The 18,600-nt window shown below is 42.0% G+C and overlaps 1 protein-coding gene across 2 annotated transcripts in view; it reads right to left on the bottom strand.

Annotated features, from left to right (window-relative positions):
• Positions 1-18,600, bottom strand: part of LOC115407798 (IQ motif and SEC7 domain-containing protein 2-like) — a 49,394-nt gene that overhangs the window by 16,048 nt on the left and 14,746 nt on the right. The window contains exon 1 of one of the 2 annotated variants that reach the window (XM_030118297.1): positions 2,728-2,862. The exons of the other annotated variant lie outside the window; for it this stretch is intronic. Coding sequence (XP_029974157.1) covers positions 2,728-2,792 — 65 coding nt within the window. The 5' untranslated portion in view covers positions 2,793-2,862. Of the gene's footprint in view, positions 1-2,727; positions 2,863-18,600 lie in introns of those variants that run through there. 2 annotated transcript variants of the gene reach the window in all.

Genomic DNA, 18,600 nt, shown 5'->3' on the forward strand with positions numbered 1-18,600 from the left:
CAAACTTAATGTCACTCTCTCTGGCCCAAGATACACTTTGACAAAAGTCCCCGATGTCTCTAACTTCAAACTATGACGATGACTGTAGAGCTGCCAAGAACCAGAGACTTCTCCTTAGCAGTGTCGCTTACTAAACGATGGAGTGAGACGGATCTCTAAATGAGCCTCGTTTTCAACCATGGAGAAACTGCTGCACATAACTGAGATGTCTTTATCTCTAAAGTTGGCTGAGGAGTAAGAAAAAAAATCAAACACACTGAGCATGAGAATGAAGTAGCGGCAGAAAGGTGAAGAAGAAACCAGAGAAGCAGTCACCAATGAGCTTGGTTAAAGTGTGAAATGAGAGTTAGAGTGTGAATTCAAACTTTGTGACTTCCGTTTACGAACACAAACAGTCAGAGATGACTGTTACCAAACTGAGCCATTTAGATTCAAAGTCAATAAAAAAAATGACCATACACACTCAAAACAATCACAAGTGATTGCTCAGTCAGAATCAATCAGACATCTGTTCCAAGGCAAAATCGAACAGAAAGTCCTTTGGGAAGAACCATTCCCAATAGAGCTAATCAGAGATGTGACGTTTGATCACAGTCAGAAGGAATCCCAGACAGTCGCTCACAAATAGAACCAATCACAGATGGACACTCACACTGAAAACAAATCTGAGAGTTTCGTTTACAAACCAGTACAACCAATCAGGCACAGTTGTTCACCAAGTTTGAGTTTCCAAGTGACGTTTCTAATTATGAAGAGTCGAAGCATTTGATGCTGCACTGCTGACTGTAAGAGGCTAAAAACAGCAGAGAGGTGTGATAACGCAGTGTGACTCCCTCTCTCTCTCACACACACACACTCCATAGGATGGTTTATCAGCACTGTGCCGGCTCATCACAGATCAGGAGAGAATGACCTTATCCAGACAGTAAAAAAACTGCTGGATGACTGGAACAAAGATAAACTAGTTATTTTGGTCAAAGATCTTTAAATCAGAGTGAATCTGTCAGAACAATGTAAAAACCACCAAATTCATCACGGACATATCAAAGATTCACCCTCTGATCTGATTCTTATAACTGATTCTGCAGCCACAGAGACAAATATTTATAACGCCGTATTGCATTAACAATTGAAAAGGGGAAAAATACCCCTATTTATTTGTTCCAGACGTCTAAGCTTAATGTTTCTACCTCACTGTTAAGACCTCAGCATTTATCGCTCAGCATCCAGCTCACATTTCAGCTCAGAGATTAGAACTAAGTGTTTACAGCTCATTTAACACCCCAGTCAGTTTATAGCTCAGATTTCGCAGCATAAAGTTTGCAGCGATGTGCTTTACAGCTCATTCGTTACTGGTCAGTTTGAAACTCAGTTGCGGCTGAGCAGTTGCAGCTTAGTAGGGACGGCTCAGTGTTTACAGCTCGGCGTTCACAGATGCACAGCTCACTGGTTAAAGTTCAAAAGGTCAGTTCACAGCTCAGTGTGGACAACTCAGTATTCACAGCCATGAGTTCACAGCTCACATTTTACAAGATCGGTCTATATGGCTACAAGTTCATAAGTCAGAGCACATTACCAGGCTAGAGGTCAGAGTTTACAGACCTGAAATTAAACTTGAGAGTCTCCAGAGATTAGTTTAAAGCCCTGACATCTTCACGGCTAAAAGTTTAAGGCTCTGTATCTAGCACTCAGCTTAGAGAAGAGAGTTTACAGTGCAGAAGTTAAGAGTTCTGTTTTCACAGTTCAGAGTTTAAAGCTGGGATTCCAGCTTAAAGTTTCCAGCTCAGATGACAGCTCATGCTTGGCCTGATGACTGATCAAGAGCTCCTGTGGATCGCCCTTCTTTTTCTGATGGTTTTTTTTTTTTTTTTTTGTAACATATTTAAAATAAAACATTAAATTCCTCTCACAGATTATCCCCGGGAAGGGTAAAGATCATACCAATTCCTGTAAGCATCTTATGCCTACTGTGAAGCCATGTTAAGACTGCTCTGCATGAGACTTTAAGGAGGTGTTTCTGAATATTTGTATTCAATGCTGAGTGATTCATTCTGGGTGTCAGGAGCATTCCTTTACAGGGTTGTCAGTGTTTCCTGTTGAAATACAACCGCTGTCTTTGCATGGAGGGGCTTACATCTTGCGCCCTGTCACCATCTCCTGAATACACCAAGAGAAGGTGGAACTTCCATCTCAGGAGACGGACTGAAAGGCCACAAACCTAAAATACTCTCTCCAACAACACTAGATGACATTTCAGTGTCACAGAGACTCCAGATTACTGCATGTTCTCCCTGAGCATCACTTCATCATTCACACCGCAGGCTGCTCCCCGGCCCAAGACCTTCTCTCACTTCATATCAGCAGGTAAAGATGCAGCTCTGCCACACGCGCGCGCACACACACACACACACACACACACACACACACACACACACACACACACACACACACACACACACACACACACACACACACACACCTCAGCTGTCTCTCAAGACTGACACACCTCCACAGGCTCAGAGGAAGAGGACACACACACACACACCCACACACACACTCACACACACACAGGTCATCCTCGGCGTCCACGGCAGAGCCCGTCCTGCGCTCGTGGCGCATTCAGCCTCACCGGACCCGCAGTACAGTACAGCGACGCTGCGCGCGGCAGTGCGGCGCCACGGGCGGGAAAGCCGCAGTCAGTGCGCAGTGTGGAGGAGGCTGTCTTACCAGTACAGCAGCTTGTTGTGCAGGATCGCGGGCGTTTTGTCCGAGGCGCAGTTGATGCACCACATCGTTGCTGCCACTGCGACAAACACCGGGAGGAGAGAGCGAGGGAGAGAGAGAGAGAGAGAGAGGGAGAGAGAGGGGGGAGAGACGGAGCGAGAGGGTGGCGGGCGGGCGGTGGGACGCGCGGAGCGGCGGTGCGGAGCAGCCTTCAGCCGCTCGCTCTCTCTCTCCTGCGCGCTCGGTGCGCTCTGCTTCCTGCGCTCCGTCAGAGGCGCATCATCATCATCATCATCATCATCATCATCACCATCATCGTCACATCCCTCCCTCCTCTTCACGCGGAGCCCTGGCAGCTGAGCCAGCACCGCAAACAAACAACCCCCCCCCCCCCCAACAACAACAACAACAACCACAACAACCATCAACAACAACAACAACCCTCCGAACAGGTGACCCGGAAACTCCCTGTGACGTCACGGCGCAGCTAGGCGCTCAAATCAACAACTTTTACAAATCAATCAGTTCGTCTGCAGAGTCTGACTGCGATTAAACGAGCAGCATCTTCATCATCTGCAGTCAAGAGGTTTTTTTTTCTTCCCTTCACTGATGGAGGAGCTGATGGAGAGTGAAAGATTTAAAAAAAAAAGTTCCCCACGGAAAATGCACTGTAATAAATGAATCTATGGCCATGTAAATTATAATCAATTTAATAGGTAAATGATATTCAATATTATTATGTTCTTTCTTTTGTCGCAATCATTTGATTGAAAAAAACATAAAAATGTTAGGAGAAATATCTACTTATTTTAGTTAGACAAAAAACAAGCATTTTGTTTATGTGATTCCAAACACAGAGATAAATCAATGAATCCAACTTAATGTTTTTGAACAGTTTTTAATTGAGAACCACTTCCTGTTGAAGCAGGAAGTTGTCTTTTGAATGCTGCCCGCCGACAAGACACTTGAAGGCTTGCATGGTAAGTCTCCAGCTTTTTCCATATTTCTCTGCAATATGACAATTATTAACTAAGTTGTAGAAATGTACATTATTTTCTCATGTAAAAAGTATCGAAATAATATGTAGGTTGCAGATAGGTTACAGTTTTCTGCGGTTACCTTTCCTATGCTTCTTTAATAGGCTATTGTTAATACATTAAAATTGTGTAAATAACTTTCACCGAGTGAAATGTTGAGAGATGAAGCTGAAGGTATAGGTTGTCTTGTTTTTCTTTTCTTTTAAGTTTTTATTTATTTTTTTGTCCTCCACGACAGCCCGGTGTCGCGAGATTGTCATATATGCAGATATATGTTCGATTTGAATGTATTACTTGGCGTCCTCGCGTATCTAGACACCTACATCTCGATATCTATGTCTATATGTCTAGGCGGTAGTGTGACATAAGCAGGAGCTATGGAAGCTGCAGTGTTGCTGTGTGTGTGTTTTTTCGACTGCCGATTCAAACACGTTTCTGATCCCTGCTATGTAGATGTAGGTGTCTAGATACGCGTGAACACCAAGTAGTACATTCAAATCGAACATATATCTGCATATATGACATATCTGGCGACACCGGGCTGTGGTGGAGGAGAGGCTGAGCGGACCGTGATGAAATATTGTTGAAACTAATGAGTTTTTGGAAGATTAAAGCCGTTTTAGGAGCGGATATACACATGCCCCATCTGCTAACAGTATAGGGATGTGCACCGCTCAATTTTGAATCTAACTTTCTCCTGAAGCACTGTTTGGATCAGAAAAGCCTTCTGGGTGAGGATATTGTTGAACTTCATTCTGTAAACAACGTGAAAACTGTTTAAACCGAACCTATCCTTTAAGTATAGCAGGTTCAAAGCGTTTAACACACTTTGGGATCAGACTTTTCCTCTGAAGTACACATTGTTATGGTGTTACCCTACAGTTTAATTCAGGACCCCCCCCCCCCCCCCCTCTTTTTCAGCTTTTTTTTACATGCTGCATTTGTCAATATCTACAGATTACATTGACTGACGATACCTGCGTGGAAGAAAAAGTAGTGTGTTGTTCATACGTTTTGCTTAATGTGGAGTGTTTTATTTTCTTGATTTTCATTATTGATATGGTCTCCATGCACTTTATTACACTTTCATTTCATTGGATGATTTCTGTATATTTATTTTACCCATCATTTAACTACTGCCTTTTAAAAAATAATGGAGAGAAAACCAAGGATGTGTCAGCTTAGGTATTGAAATGTTGGGTTGTATCATTTGCACTATACTGTGGTCAAGCATTGTACTGTTTCAATTTTAGGATGCTGGCGGCATTTAAAATAAGGTCAAGAGTCATTAATGGTTGAATTTGTGATTAATTAAAAATAAGATTTAATTGACATAATTAACAGGGCCACACAGTGGTGCAGTGGTTAGCGCTCGTGCCTCACAGCAAGAAGGTCCTGGGTTCAAATACCGGACGGGGCTCAGGCCTTTCTGTGTGGAGTTTGCATGTTCTCCCCGTGTGTGTGTGGGTTTTCTCCGAGTACTCCATGTCCAAAAACATGCATGTCAGGTTAACTGGTCACCCTAAATTGCCCCTAGGTATGAATGTGTGAGAGAATGGTTGTCTGTCTCTATGTCAGCCCTGCGACAGACTGGCGACCTGTCCAGGGTGATCCCGCCTTTGCCCACAGCAGCTGGGATCGGCTCCAGCCACCCGCGACCCCGAAAGGGAAGAAGCGGCAGATAAATGAATGAATAATTAAATAAATTCATTGATTAATTTAGATGATTATTTCTAAACTGTATATCATTGAAGTGTAGAATTAAATTAATTTTTATAAATACTGCTAAATAAGTTTCAGTTTATTTCAATTCAAATTAATATTTTAGTGTAGTTATCAGTTAATTCACTTATGTTTTGAATCAGAATTTACTCATTTTAAATGGGTAATTATGACACGCCTTATTTCACTTAAATTTACTCAATATCAAACATAGTTGAATTTAATTAATAATATTGCTTGTAATGTGTTGCCTTCATTTTATTGAGTAGATAGGGGGTACTTTTTTTTACAGTGTGTGTCCTTAGTAGTGCCTGGGCGTCCAAGAAATTTCGTTGTAACTTGTAACTTCGGTAACTTGTTGCTATCACAATAAAGAGTATTCTGATTCTTATTATGATTCTAAAACCATTCAAAAAAGTAACAAAGGAAAAAAACTTTTCCTAAAGGAAGAAAACTTGGGAAAGTCTTGAGATGAAATGACACCTAAAATTATAGTAGTACATATGAAACTACGCTTCCAGAAAAAAAGATTAAAAAAAAAAACGTTCTGCAAATGTCAATCAACATGCTTTGTTGTGACTAAAATACATTCTCTCTTACACCAGTAATAGTAAAATATAACTTAATAATCTGTCGACTGGAGTATAGCTTCTTCTGTGAAAGAATCATTACAAATAACAAATAATGATCTTATTATGCATATACAATCCTGAGAGATAAATGTTGAAGCTTGTCTTGAGTTGCTTTGAAATGCAGCACTGGCGCTTTGACATTTTGTGGGCAACATTAGAAGGAATGCTGCTCTGTTGTAAGTCAGCTGAGCATTTATTCCTTGTCCTTAAATGCCCAAATTGCTTATTATAAGCCTCTGACATCTGCTCCCTGCAAGGCAGTCGCTTTGAGACAGACTAAGTGCAGTAGTATTTATTCTGTGCAAAAGCACCAGTCAACACAGACGCATGCCTGACAGTCAATTGAAAAACAGAAAAAAAAAAAAACTGGACCGTTTCATAAATTTTAGAAGGAAAAAAAAAAGCAAAACCTGTTTGATCACTGTATGTTACAGGTTATTTTGGGTTGTTGTACACGTTTTTATAAAACATTAGTTTTATAAATTAGTGACTCAGATACAGTAACGGAAGTCTCAGTGTGTTTGTTGATTTCAACGCCCACACACAGCTGCTGCTGCTAGTCTACTTTAATACGGGGCGAAACATCTTCCAAGACATATTATACAAAAGTTGTCGTGTTCAGTGAAGAGAACCTCCATTGCTCTCTTTAAACCCTTGTTTGCTGGAGGAGGCAATAAAGTGACCGACAACTAGCAGCTCAACTAACTTTAACCTGCAGGAATGAATAATAACTCCAAAGCTTTTTACAGTGTATGTAATATCTGTAATCTATAATTCATTTTCAGTAACTTTCACAACACAGGCTGTTATTCATGCTCAATGTATATAACTTTTAGGTGAATTGTCACTTTAATTGACTTTTACTGATCCCTCTTGGGGAACCAAGCAGTATTAATAGTTCACCTTAATTACACATCCGAGGAGCAGCAGGCTGCTCCGTGAGCTCGAGGCCATCACCTTTCATTTAGTTTTAGGGAAAGTTTCCATCTTTCAGTTGCTTGGCTGTCACCCCTCTGGGGAGCTTCCATTCTCGTTGAAGGCAGAGTTTAGAGGCTAAAGAAGCGGGCTTAGGAAGGGAGATTCGACTCCCACTGCCTGCAGATTATCACTGTGAGTCCCTGAACAAGGCCCTTGCTCCGAAAGCACTGCGCCATGGCAACTCACTGCTCCCATGTGTAGGTCAGGTTAATTAAGGACGGGCTAGGTTTAAATGCAGAAAAGCAATTTTCCTAAGGGGATCAATAAATTAAGTTGTTTTTGTTTTAATCTTGGCATGTCACCTCTCCAATCCATCAGAAACTCAGAATTCCCCGAAGATGCGGGAAATCTGGCTACACAGAGAACTCCTGCTAATTAACCTCGCTGAAATACTCTGGTTATGGTATATTTTTGCGGCAGAAGTCATACAGCATCCCTGCTCTCTGCGGTGGTGTTCATAAGGTGGAAGCCTTGTGCTGTAGTTGTGCTCTGACTGTTTTGTTTTGCTTTTTTTTTTTCTCTTTTGGTTTTTGTTTCTTCACCGCAGGAGAATTATCATTGTGAGCTGTTGGCTGAACTTGTCATCAGAGAAGCTGTGAAAACAGAAATGTGTGGAAAGAATTTTGGAGAATTCATTTTGTCAATATCAAACAGTACTGAGATGATGCTAAACAACCTGGAAATAAAATTCTCATATACTGCCGCACTTCACTTGTGACTGGCTACAGGGAGTATTGATGAGTCGATGTTGATAATTTACATGATTGTTGATGATTGATGATGACTATTGATTTGTCATTATTGATTCTGATAAATCATTTTGATAACTCATAATCTAATCTTAATGCATGTGTTGATTATTGATTAGTCGATGTTGATTATAAATGTGCTATTTATGCAATTAAGTCAAATTGGTGAGTCCATTTTTTTACCATGTATGCCATTGTTAAGTACTGATACATTGTTACCTGTCTATTTTATAGTGTTCAAACTGAAAAATCTCATTAATAAGTTACTTATCATTAATGTGAGGATAGACTGTATTATCTTATATTATTGATGATTGATAAGTCATGTTGTTTATCTTGAATTCTTGAGTATTTAATATTAACATGTTGCCGATTATTGAAAATTCAATCATTTTTGAGAAGTTATTATCATTTATTGATGAGGGGATGTTGATCACTCATGACCTTTGTTGAGTCATGTTCAGCGTGTTTATTGAGCTCGAGTGATTGTTGACTTTACATTACTGAAGAGTCTCATTGAGTCAGGTTTTTTCTTCACTATTTATGTCATGATTGATTATTGATGACTCATGTTTTTATTTGTCTCTATATAATTGGTTGTCAACTGCTGTTACAAAGTACAAACTATGAAACATAAAAGAGCTTCCCCTTGGTTTCCATGGCAATGGGAGACAGAGCGAGTCACAGTTCTGTTTTTTAACTCTTTCTCTTCCACCTCTTACTCCCTTGTGCTCCTCCTTCTCAACAATCTGTCCCACGTGCTCCTCGCTCCTCCATTCTGCTATGACCTATTTCTCATCATCCTCCATCCCTCCACTCGTCAGCCTCGGGACACATTTCTATTATTCATCATAACTTCTCAAAAGATCCCCCACCACCTCCTACTCCTGCTGTCCACCTCCTTTTGTCCTCCTCTTCCTCCTCCTCCTATATTTGTCCAACTTCTTTTACCCTCCTCCTCCAGTCTTGATCTGCCTCCTTCTGTTTTTTCTCCTCGTCCTGATAGTCTCATTCTCTTTCACCTCCTCTTCTCCATCTCCTCGTCCTGTCCTTTCATTTCCTCCCCATTTTCTCACATGTAAAAAAAAAAAAAAAAGACAAGAAAAAAGAAATGATGAAAAGCAAAGACCTCGGTGAGGGAAAAATATAAATGGCGGATAATAAAATGAAGATGATAAATAATGTAAACAAAAACTCTTCTTCATTCAACCCTCTGTTTTTCAATCATTGAGCTCTCCTCCTGGCTCTTCATCCTCACATAATTTTTCCTCCCTCTGTCCATCATGGCGCTGATTACTGAGGAATGGCAGGAGGGAGCCGAAAGGTCAGCCCCATCCTGTCTAGACATCAAAGTGGTGGTCTATAGAGCGCTCATGAATCCTAGTGTTGGGTGATTTTGTTTGTTGAGTATCACTTAGAGGAAGAGTTCCGATGGCTAATAAGTTGGTTGACTTGACTCTATGGCTAAGACGTATTAGCGTTTATATAATTCTACATGCCTTTTACTGTAACTTCTCACCAGGCTATGGCTGTTCAAGGAACCCTTGTTCTTCGGTCGTCTCAGTGGAAAGATGGAGTTCGAGTCTGCCAAGCAGAGATCCGGCCTCGGGAAAGCCGCAGGTACAACACAGGGTCACCTCTGAAAGACATCATGTCTTTCTGACTGAACAAGGCTGTTGAAGCAGTCTGTCCTGTTACAGCCTTTGAGAGCAACTCCACATTTTATGGCTGCTTGGATGATCGGAGGATGTACAGTTTTTGCACTGAATGTTATTGCAATGATGAGTTTCTGTAAATGGGTAAGGAAACAGTTCACCAAGCCTGCATGAAGTTTGCGAACCTTTCGCTGTCTGTTAGGATTAGAGGCTGTTGGTGGGCTTTCGAAAAGCTGCCGATGGAAAAATGTAGAGTAGACCGTTAGTGGAGGATCACTGAACTGGATGCCACAGAAGGATATATGCGTCTTTTGCTCACAATCTGAAACTCTTCCACACTTGTTCTTTCAATGTCCTTAGCTCTGTGCACCTCTTGATATGCTGAAAATGTAGTTTAAGGGTTTGAGAGAAGGGTTCTCTTTCCTTATGTCAATATATGATCCAAACAATAGTAGTAAAAAAAACCCCCAGACAAATCATTCTTTTGTCAACTTCTAATCAGCGTCCTAACATGGAAAAAAAAAGGTGGTGATTCAGGTGATTGCTTTGTGTGTGTGTGATTCCTCTTGGGAAAAATACTTTTAACCCATGCTTTAGAAATTGGGTCTTGCTTGAAGCCTTACAATGGGAAGCGTCAAGCTGTGGGGTTCAACCCTGCAAACCTCAGCTCTCAAGGCTGCTTCTCTAACCTCTAAACCATTACTGCCTTTTATAGCTGAGTGGAGGAGATTATATATCTGTGATGGGTGGTACCTGTATGGAGGTGATCCAGCTGTGTGGAGGTAATTTATGTGGTTGGAGGTGATCTGTCCATGCGGAGGTGATATAACTGTGTGGAGGTGGTCCCTGTGCGGAGCCAATATATCTGTTTACAAGTGATATATTTGGGTGGAGGTGATTTATCTGTGTGAAGGTGATATACATGTAAAGGTGATATAACAGCGTGGAGGTGATTTATCTGTGTGGGAGTGATGGTTGTGTGAAGGTGATATATGTGGGTGGAGGTAATATATCTGTGTGGAGGTGATATATCTGTGTGGAGGTGGTACCTGCGGAGGTGATATATCTGTGATGATGAGACAGTGCCTGTGTGGAGGTGATATATCTGTGGAGGCGGGGCCAGGCTGAGTGGATGTTTAAAGGCTGGGCTCAGAGACGAGCCCTCACATATGTGATGGTGGACAATCCGCTGCCTTTCAGCGACTATTGGACCATCGCAAAGCGCTTTGTGTGTTGAGCACAGGTCGGCCAAATGCTTCTTTAATTTATCTGTTCGATAATTCATTCGGTTTGAGAAGTGAGAATTTGCGAGTGTTTTCTGTTCCCCGAAATGGTAAATCAAGGGACTTTGAAAACCGAACCTCCTCCCTACTCTCCTCTCTCCTCCTCCGTCCTCTGTGTTATCATCGCCTCAGCTCAGACAGTTAGAGGGGGGTTGTTGCTTGGAGACTGTTGCCGTCTCACTGATGGGAGGGGCAGAAAGGAGGAGAGTAGCCGGAGTCAAGTGAGGTGTTGCCATGACAACACAGGTTTCAAGCTGTCACTCTGTGTGTGTGCTGCTGATTTTAGCACAAAGTAGGAGGAGGCACCACACACGCACGCACGCACGCACACACGCACACACGCACTCAAACACTCGGTATCACCAATTTGCTCTAAACAGATTTTTTTTTTTTCGGGAGGAGAACAGGTGGAGAAGGAGGAGAGAAGGACCAGTGGACTCAGAGGTCATTCAGGGCAGCAGAGTGTGGCGCCCCCTGCTGGTGGTCTGAGAGACGCCATCTGATTGGTTACCCTCTCTAGTCATCAGACCACGTGCTGACTGAGAGGAGAGGAGCCAGGTTTGCACCTCCTGGAGGAGCAAATGGGGATGAGGAGAGTTCATTTAATGAGTTTGAACAGCTGGAAGTCACAAAGGTCCAAAGTCTGAATAAAGAATGATGAATAACATCATCATTCTTTATTCAGACACCAGCACGGTGCCACAACCAGCCTCCGAGGGTCTGAGCCTCCATGTACTGAGTACAGAGGAAGAGGGAGGGAAAGGTGTCTATTAATTTGTGAGGATGTAAAAATTGAGCAAAACACAAGAAATGTGTGCTCTCTAAAGAGGCCTGCACTTCATGCAGACACTTCAGCATATTCAGTGAAGAGTTTCTGTTAACATGTCTCATGGGGTCTTCAGATGGGGACCCTCTTTCATCACTGTCGAGTTGGTCCCACAACACGACAAAGAGGCAAGGCAGCGCTGAACCCTCTTCAACCAGCTCTCGCCCTGTTTACACACACTCTTGCTAAGGTTTCCATCAACTGAAGCAGCATGCTGTAACTATTTCAGATGAGTATCCATTGTACAATGTACTGAGGGAGTGGGAAGGAGGACAATGTGAAGGAGAAAGAGCTGGGTTAAACTAGAAGTGTATCCTGCTGTAGACTTCATTTCCTCTTTCAGGCTATTTAATAATGCTGAAGTTGCAGGGAAAAAAAACAAACTGGAAGAGACTATCAACAAACTTATAGCAGCATGGTCAAATGTAAAAAGGCTGTAAGACACTGCTTCCATAATTAAATATCCTTCCTCTTTCCTGAACTGTCTCCCGACAAGACAGGTCTGTAGATTTCTTCACCTGATCTCTGACAGCTATAAAACCTGCTCAGTAGCGCTCTCTGCTGGTGTATGGTTAACATTACCCCTTCAGAACCAAATGCATTTATTTTTCTCATGTGACGTTTCCTTCATTTCCTTCCTCCCCCAGGAGCGACTGTGCTGCAGATTGGCTGCATCCCACCTCGACTGGCCGAACGCTCACTTTTAACCCTCTCTGTTTTGCTTCTGCCTTCAAGTCTACATCCCGAAGTTGTTTTCTTGACATCCTTTCTCTAAATCTTGAGTGAAATAATTGCCGAAAAGACTGCAACATAGCCAGATACATGATGTTAAATTTTGATTCTTAGAATCTTCTGAATTCAACTGTCTCTCTTCAATAGATGCAGCTAAACCTTATCTAATTATGTTGATATATATATGCCACTCTTGTATTATAAACTAAAAAAATATGCCTTGCGGTTGCAGATCCTGAACACAGTCGGCAGAATAGGCCATTATTTATGCATTACGTTGCAGTTTGTCATTGTATGTCACTCATATGAGGAGTTTGATGTGACTCCACGATACTCCACAGTCTACTTCTTAGTCAGAAACCTCTGAACTTGAAAGAAATGTACAAATGTTGTAACTCAGTCATTTGAAAAAGCAAAGACATACAGTATATACAGATAAAGCACCACTTAGCTATTTTGATACCGTCACTCTTCACAAAATATTAGGTATTATTATGAAGACGAAGGATTCCCCTGAGAGACAAGATGGGATTACACATATCATCATAACATCAGTAGTTTGTTCAGTCAGTGATCCTTTGATGCACATTTTCTCTTTGCTCTTCAGATCAGGTGTTGTGTCGCTTCATCTCAAGTTTGATTGCTTTGCATGGTGGTGGCCTAGATGTCAGAGAAGCCGGCCTGTGCACAGACGTCAACATGATCAAATCCTCCAGCCAACACGTCATCACTGTGACTCCATGAGCAAGGCCCTTTGGCCAACGCTGCTCCTCAGGCGCTGCACAACAACAGCCCTCCGTTTGTAGTGTTTGTGGTTAATTATGACCAGGGTGGGTTAAATCCAGAAAAATAATTCCCCAGAGGGATTTATAAATCCACCTTAGATTATGTGTCAGGTGAAAATCACATTTTTACAAACTGCCCACCATTCTTTATTTTCCCTTTTTGTTTTTTAAAGTTCTGGAGAATATTAATTGCTATACTTTGTCGTTGTGTGTCTGTGAATGTTTGCCCTCCTGTGATGGACTGGTGGCCTGTCCAGAGTGAATCACAAGCTGTACACGAATGAGTTCATGAATGATTTCAAATAAATAAAATATTTTTTTGATTACCTCAGATTTGGATTCTTGTTCTGGTTTTGTTTTACTGCAACTTGACAATTGTTTGCAAATATTTTCTTATTCCAGTTTTACATGTGATGATTCTCAGAGCCAGTCCTGCTGACTTCAGGCACAGATTCATAACGATTTTTTTTTCTTTTTAAAAAGAAAATATTATGCTAATATTCATGTTATTCATAAATAACACAAATATTAATGTAATTGGAAGAGTTTGCATTACAGAAGTCACCTATCCATGCATCAGTTATTATAATACTGTTTTGGCTATGGAAGACCTTTCAAATGTTAATAACACTGAATAAGGTTTTTTTTTTTTCAATTCAAACTCGACTGACCATGAGTAATCGCCTTTGTCTTTCATTCTTTAAATACCTGCTAATATGATAAAAATATATATTTGTGCAACCAAATTGTATAGTGTGAATGCATATCATACTCTACATTTAGACCAGATCTGAACAATGCCAGGACCACCATACCCGGGAGTACCCTGGGCCAGACTAGGTCCACGCCTAGGAATGGATCAGAACAAGTATAGCCTACACTGACTCAAACTCAGTCCCGGAGGACACTGGGTCGTATGGGATCCATGGCGATGAATGAGTCTGACCATGTCCAGGATCACGGTGATTAAAACCAGGTTAGAGCAGGTCTGAGATCAGGTCTAAGATCTTGTGGCAGATCTAGGAGCTGGAAGCAGAAATAGGTCACGCTCTGAATTTTTTATGTTGTTTTGAGCTGCAGGCAGAAAGCAGCTGAGAACCCATCTGACTGCTCTGGATCAGCTCACGCCAGCTGAATCCTGCAGCTTCCAGAGCTGAATCACATCTGACCCTGTCAACCCTAACCCGTACCAGCGAGCTCAGGACTTTACACATATGGCCGATAACAACCTCCCGAGGTGAGTGAGAGACGGAGGTGGGGCATGATGTCTCATATGGGCAGGTGTCCAATGCAGATCAACAACTTTGCTGCTTTATGCATCTGCATGAAGTCAAATGTTTTGAGAAAGAATGGACTGACTGGCTCTGGATCTGCACCTGAAGGCGTTTTCTGTCTGGCCCGATCACACGGACACATGCACAGGTCTCCTGCCCCACCAGCTGGTCTGAAAGTGGTCTCAGTGTGACTTAATAGCAGACGTCAGAGAGACAACGACGCATTTCATTGATTGGCTTCAAATGCCAAAAGCCAATCGATGTTTAGGCGCAACCACCCCTCCACGAACAGGAAGTGATCTCGTCAGAACAGGAAGCCCGCTGAGGCATTGTCAGCTTCATCAGCAGCATGTTCACAATACCGTGTCCAGGTCATCACACACACCTGATCGACACACGCAGACACACACACTTCTCTGTTTCAACCACAAAGATCACATCAAGCCTCCTAAACCCAGGAAGAAGACATACCTGTAACATTCATTAGATCGTTTCATTCATTCATTCATTCATTCATTCATTCATTCATTCATTCACAGCGCAACTGAGTTTGATTAAAACCCTGTTAACGTTAAAATTAAAAACGATACTATAAGAGAGAAGATGTGGTTATTCAAATCTGCACAACCTGACCGTGACCTCTGCCTCAGCCCTGGACGACCCTCCACATTTCATCACACAGCATCCCCACCTCAGCTCTGACTGCCACATTTCAAAACTTCCCGTTTGGAAACACAAGGCATATGTGTAGTAGTGCACATCAGTGAGACAAAGTGAGAGAAGTGAACAATAGAAACCTTTTTTTTTCCCCCTAACCTGGAAAACAAAGGACACAAAGGGAGCATCGAGCACACATACACAAACACATATGCACACACACACCTTCAGTTGCTGAGCATCATCCTCAGTTTCTTACCGTTTTGAAGACAATAGAGAGGCTGCTATTCATTCACACTGGAAAGGAAGCACACCTCTCTCTCTCTCTCTTTCACTACCACTCGACTGCCCTGTCTCCTCCTTCCCTCCTATTTTTTTTTTTTTTTTTTTTTACTTCTCTTCCTTTCGGAATCTGCCCTCCATGCAATCCTTTCTCCCTCTCTTTCACCTTCTCTTCTCTTACTATGTCTGTCCCTCTCACCCAGCCACTCCCCCAACTCCTTCCCTCCTTCTTCTCCTGCGTCTCTGCATGCTCCTTCTATGCCTTCGCTTTCAGTTTAACCTATGTCCTCCTCTCTCTCCTCTCTTCAGGCTGCCACTCAGCTCCTCCCTCCTCTCTGGGTGTTTCCCCCATGGAACCGCATCATTGCTTTCTTGGCAGAATCTGCTTCACATTTTATTGTGTGTGTGTGTGTGTGTGTGTGTGTGTGTGTGTGTGTGTGTGTGTGTACCACTCTACTGTGCAGAAAGTGCACTCACATTCATGTTCACTCAGGCATTCACCCGAGCATACAGAGCTGCATGCATCTGACAAAAACACACACACACACACACACACACACACACACACACACACACACACACGCCATGGGGAAATTAGCATGCATTCTCCTGCTGTTGTCATGTGACTGCAGACTGAAAACACAACCTCCTGCAACAATCTGCAGTCGTCTGGAGCTCCTGTACACCTCCTCGCTGAGAAGAGACACTGTGCACTTCCTCAATGGGAGGAGATGCTCTGCAGAGCAAATGGCCAGTGACAAGTTGGATATGAAAAGTCTTTCAGAAGTGAAAATGAGGAGGAGTGCAGCACAATTCAACAACAGTGTTTCTTAATGTCAGATTGCAAAGAACTTGTGGAATTCATCGCCAGTGAGAAATGATCTCGTTCAAAGATTCGGAGAATCAGAAGAAATCACTGCATGTAAGGATCAAGACTGAAAACAGGCAGCATTGCATTGAAAACCCACAAAAAAACCACAGCATGAACTCAGGGACACTTAAAAAAAAACTAGACTATCAACTCAACACTGCATAGAACCAAACACTTTTGAATCATCTTTGAGCATGAAAAAGCTATCAATTATGAAAACTTTATAAAAACGCTGTATGTGAACACAGCGCATGGCTGCATCCACACATCCATATTAAAGCTCTAATCTATATACTTACACCAAACTTTATTTCATGTAGGAAAAAACACACAACATCATGCTGCTTTAGAATCATAATCTTTAATCTTTAGTTATTCATCATCATCATCTTTATCATCATCATCACTGAGTACATTCTCTTTGTTCTTTTAGAATATATTTTTATTTCATGGTGCTGACTTGTTTTAAATCATTTACATAAGAATAAAGTCTGAATATTTACATCAGGACACGGAACAAGCAGAACCAAAGAAAAACAAGGAGGAGGAGGGAGTTTGATTGAAAGGGAAGCCTGTGTGTGTGTGTGCGTGTGTGTGCGTGTGTGTGCGTGTGTGTGCGTGCGTGCGTGTGTGTGTGTCTTGTTTACTCTTGTGAAAGATGAGGTCATCTCTCATTGATGACCTCCCACTCAAACTACTGGTTACTTTGGCAACCAGTGACATTCCGAACCTGATGCAGTTTGTGGGTTAATTGAGAGAGGGGGAAGAGGAGGAGGAGGAAGAAGAAGAGGAGGAGGAGGAGGAGAAAGAGAGAGGAGGAAGAGGAGATCATGGATAATCATCAGTGATGTAGAGACAAAGCTTAAACCAGCAAACGGTTTTACTGGACAGTAGGAGGACCTCATGACACACACGACATCACCAACCACCTGTTTCACACCAGTTTTAAACTTGTTTCACACCAGTTTTAAACTTGTTTCACACCAGTTTTAAACTTGTTTCACACCAGTTTTAAACTTGTTTCACACCTGTTCCACAGGATTTCAGAGACGTCTCAGACCAGTTTCAGATGTGTTTTACACATTTCACACCAGTTTCAGTCTTTGGACACTACTTTCGGTACTGTTACCAGTTACGGTGCTTTTCAACACCCGCTTCAATCGTGTTTCAGACCAGTTTCACACCAGTTTCAGACCAGTTCAGATGAGTTTCAGGCCAGTTTTGGACTTTGGAGCAGGACAGACTGGATTAGCTCTCTGAGCAGAGGTTTTCTGTTGGTGTGTTGAGTGTTTTGTTTACAGGCAGATGTCGGTCACCTGTGAACACAGAGGGGTTCTGATTGGCTCGCCGCTCCAGAGTAACGATACTGAAGGTGAGTAAGCAGAGAAGAGGGGGGAGGTGACTGGAACTGCTGAAGAGAAATGCACCATGGGTGAAATCCAAATTATGTATGACTGTAACTATGAGATCATGAGATCATGAGATCATGATGACCACGACACCATGTTACCATGAATAACTAGTCACCTGTGTAACGCCATTCAAATCATGAACACGTTTGGTCAGAGAGACACTGAGCAATGAACTGACATTTGTTGCTCCTAGACTGGATCCCCTCCACTTTAAAAATTGTCACTTGACTTGATACAACATGCTTCAGTCAGAGGAACCAGCAGCAAAGACCACCCAAGTAAATACCTAGAATCTAGAAATAGAATTTCAAATTAAATTTAAAACTTATCTTATTGAACATGTCAAGCTGCTAACAACCAGGCTTCATCAAATCTTAAAGTTAGCCCCATATCATCCAGAGTGCTGCCTCCTGGACGTTCCTAGAGTTTCTAAAAGTACAATAGGAAACAGAGCTTTCGGTTATCAGGCTGTTCTCACATAGAACCAGAGCACTGGCTTTAGTTAGGCAGGCTGGCACACTCCCTATTTTAAAGATCAGACTTAAACCTTTCTTATTTGATGTAGTTTAGAGATTCCTGGCTCAGGTCACCCTGGAAATTAAGGTAGTCAAAATGTTATAGGTTTAGACAGCTGAAAAAAAACCCAACTCCATTCCACTTGTCACTCTATATCCTGCATGAGCTAATAGTAGAATTGAAAGTTCTTAATTTTTACTTCTTGACTGCATCAGGTCTGCAGTGATCAATGTGTTTGCTATCAAATATCTCTGTTTCTGTGATATCCTTTTCTTTTTTTACTATTCACCAACATCAACCTAGAAAAACAGAATGTCTCCACCTCTGTCTGGTTCTGCATAGGTGGAAGGAAAATTTTTTTTATGACCTATGCTGGTCATGCGGAATAGTTGGGTTTTGCACTCTAAAAGCACGATGAGATGGCTGTTATAAAAATCTAAATTAATTTTTACAAATAAATTGAAT

Source organism: Salarias fasciatus, chromosome 20 (assembly GCF_902148845.1).
Source record: "Salarias fasciatus chromosome 20, fSalaFa1.1, whole genome shotgun sequence".
In the NCBI taxonomy this organism is placed as follows: domain Eukaryota; kingdom Metazoa; phylum Chordata; class Actinopteri; order Blenniiformes; family Blenniidae; genus Salarias; species Salarias fasciatus.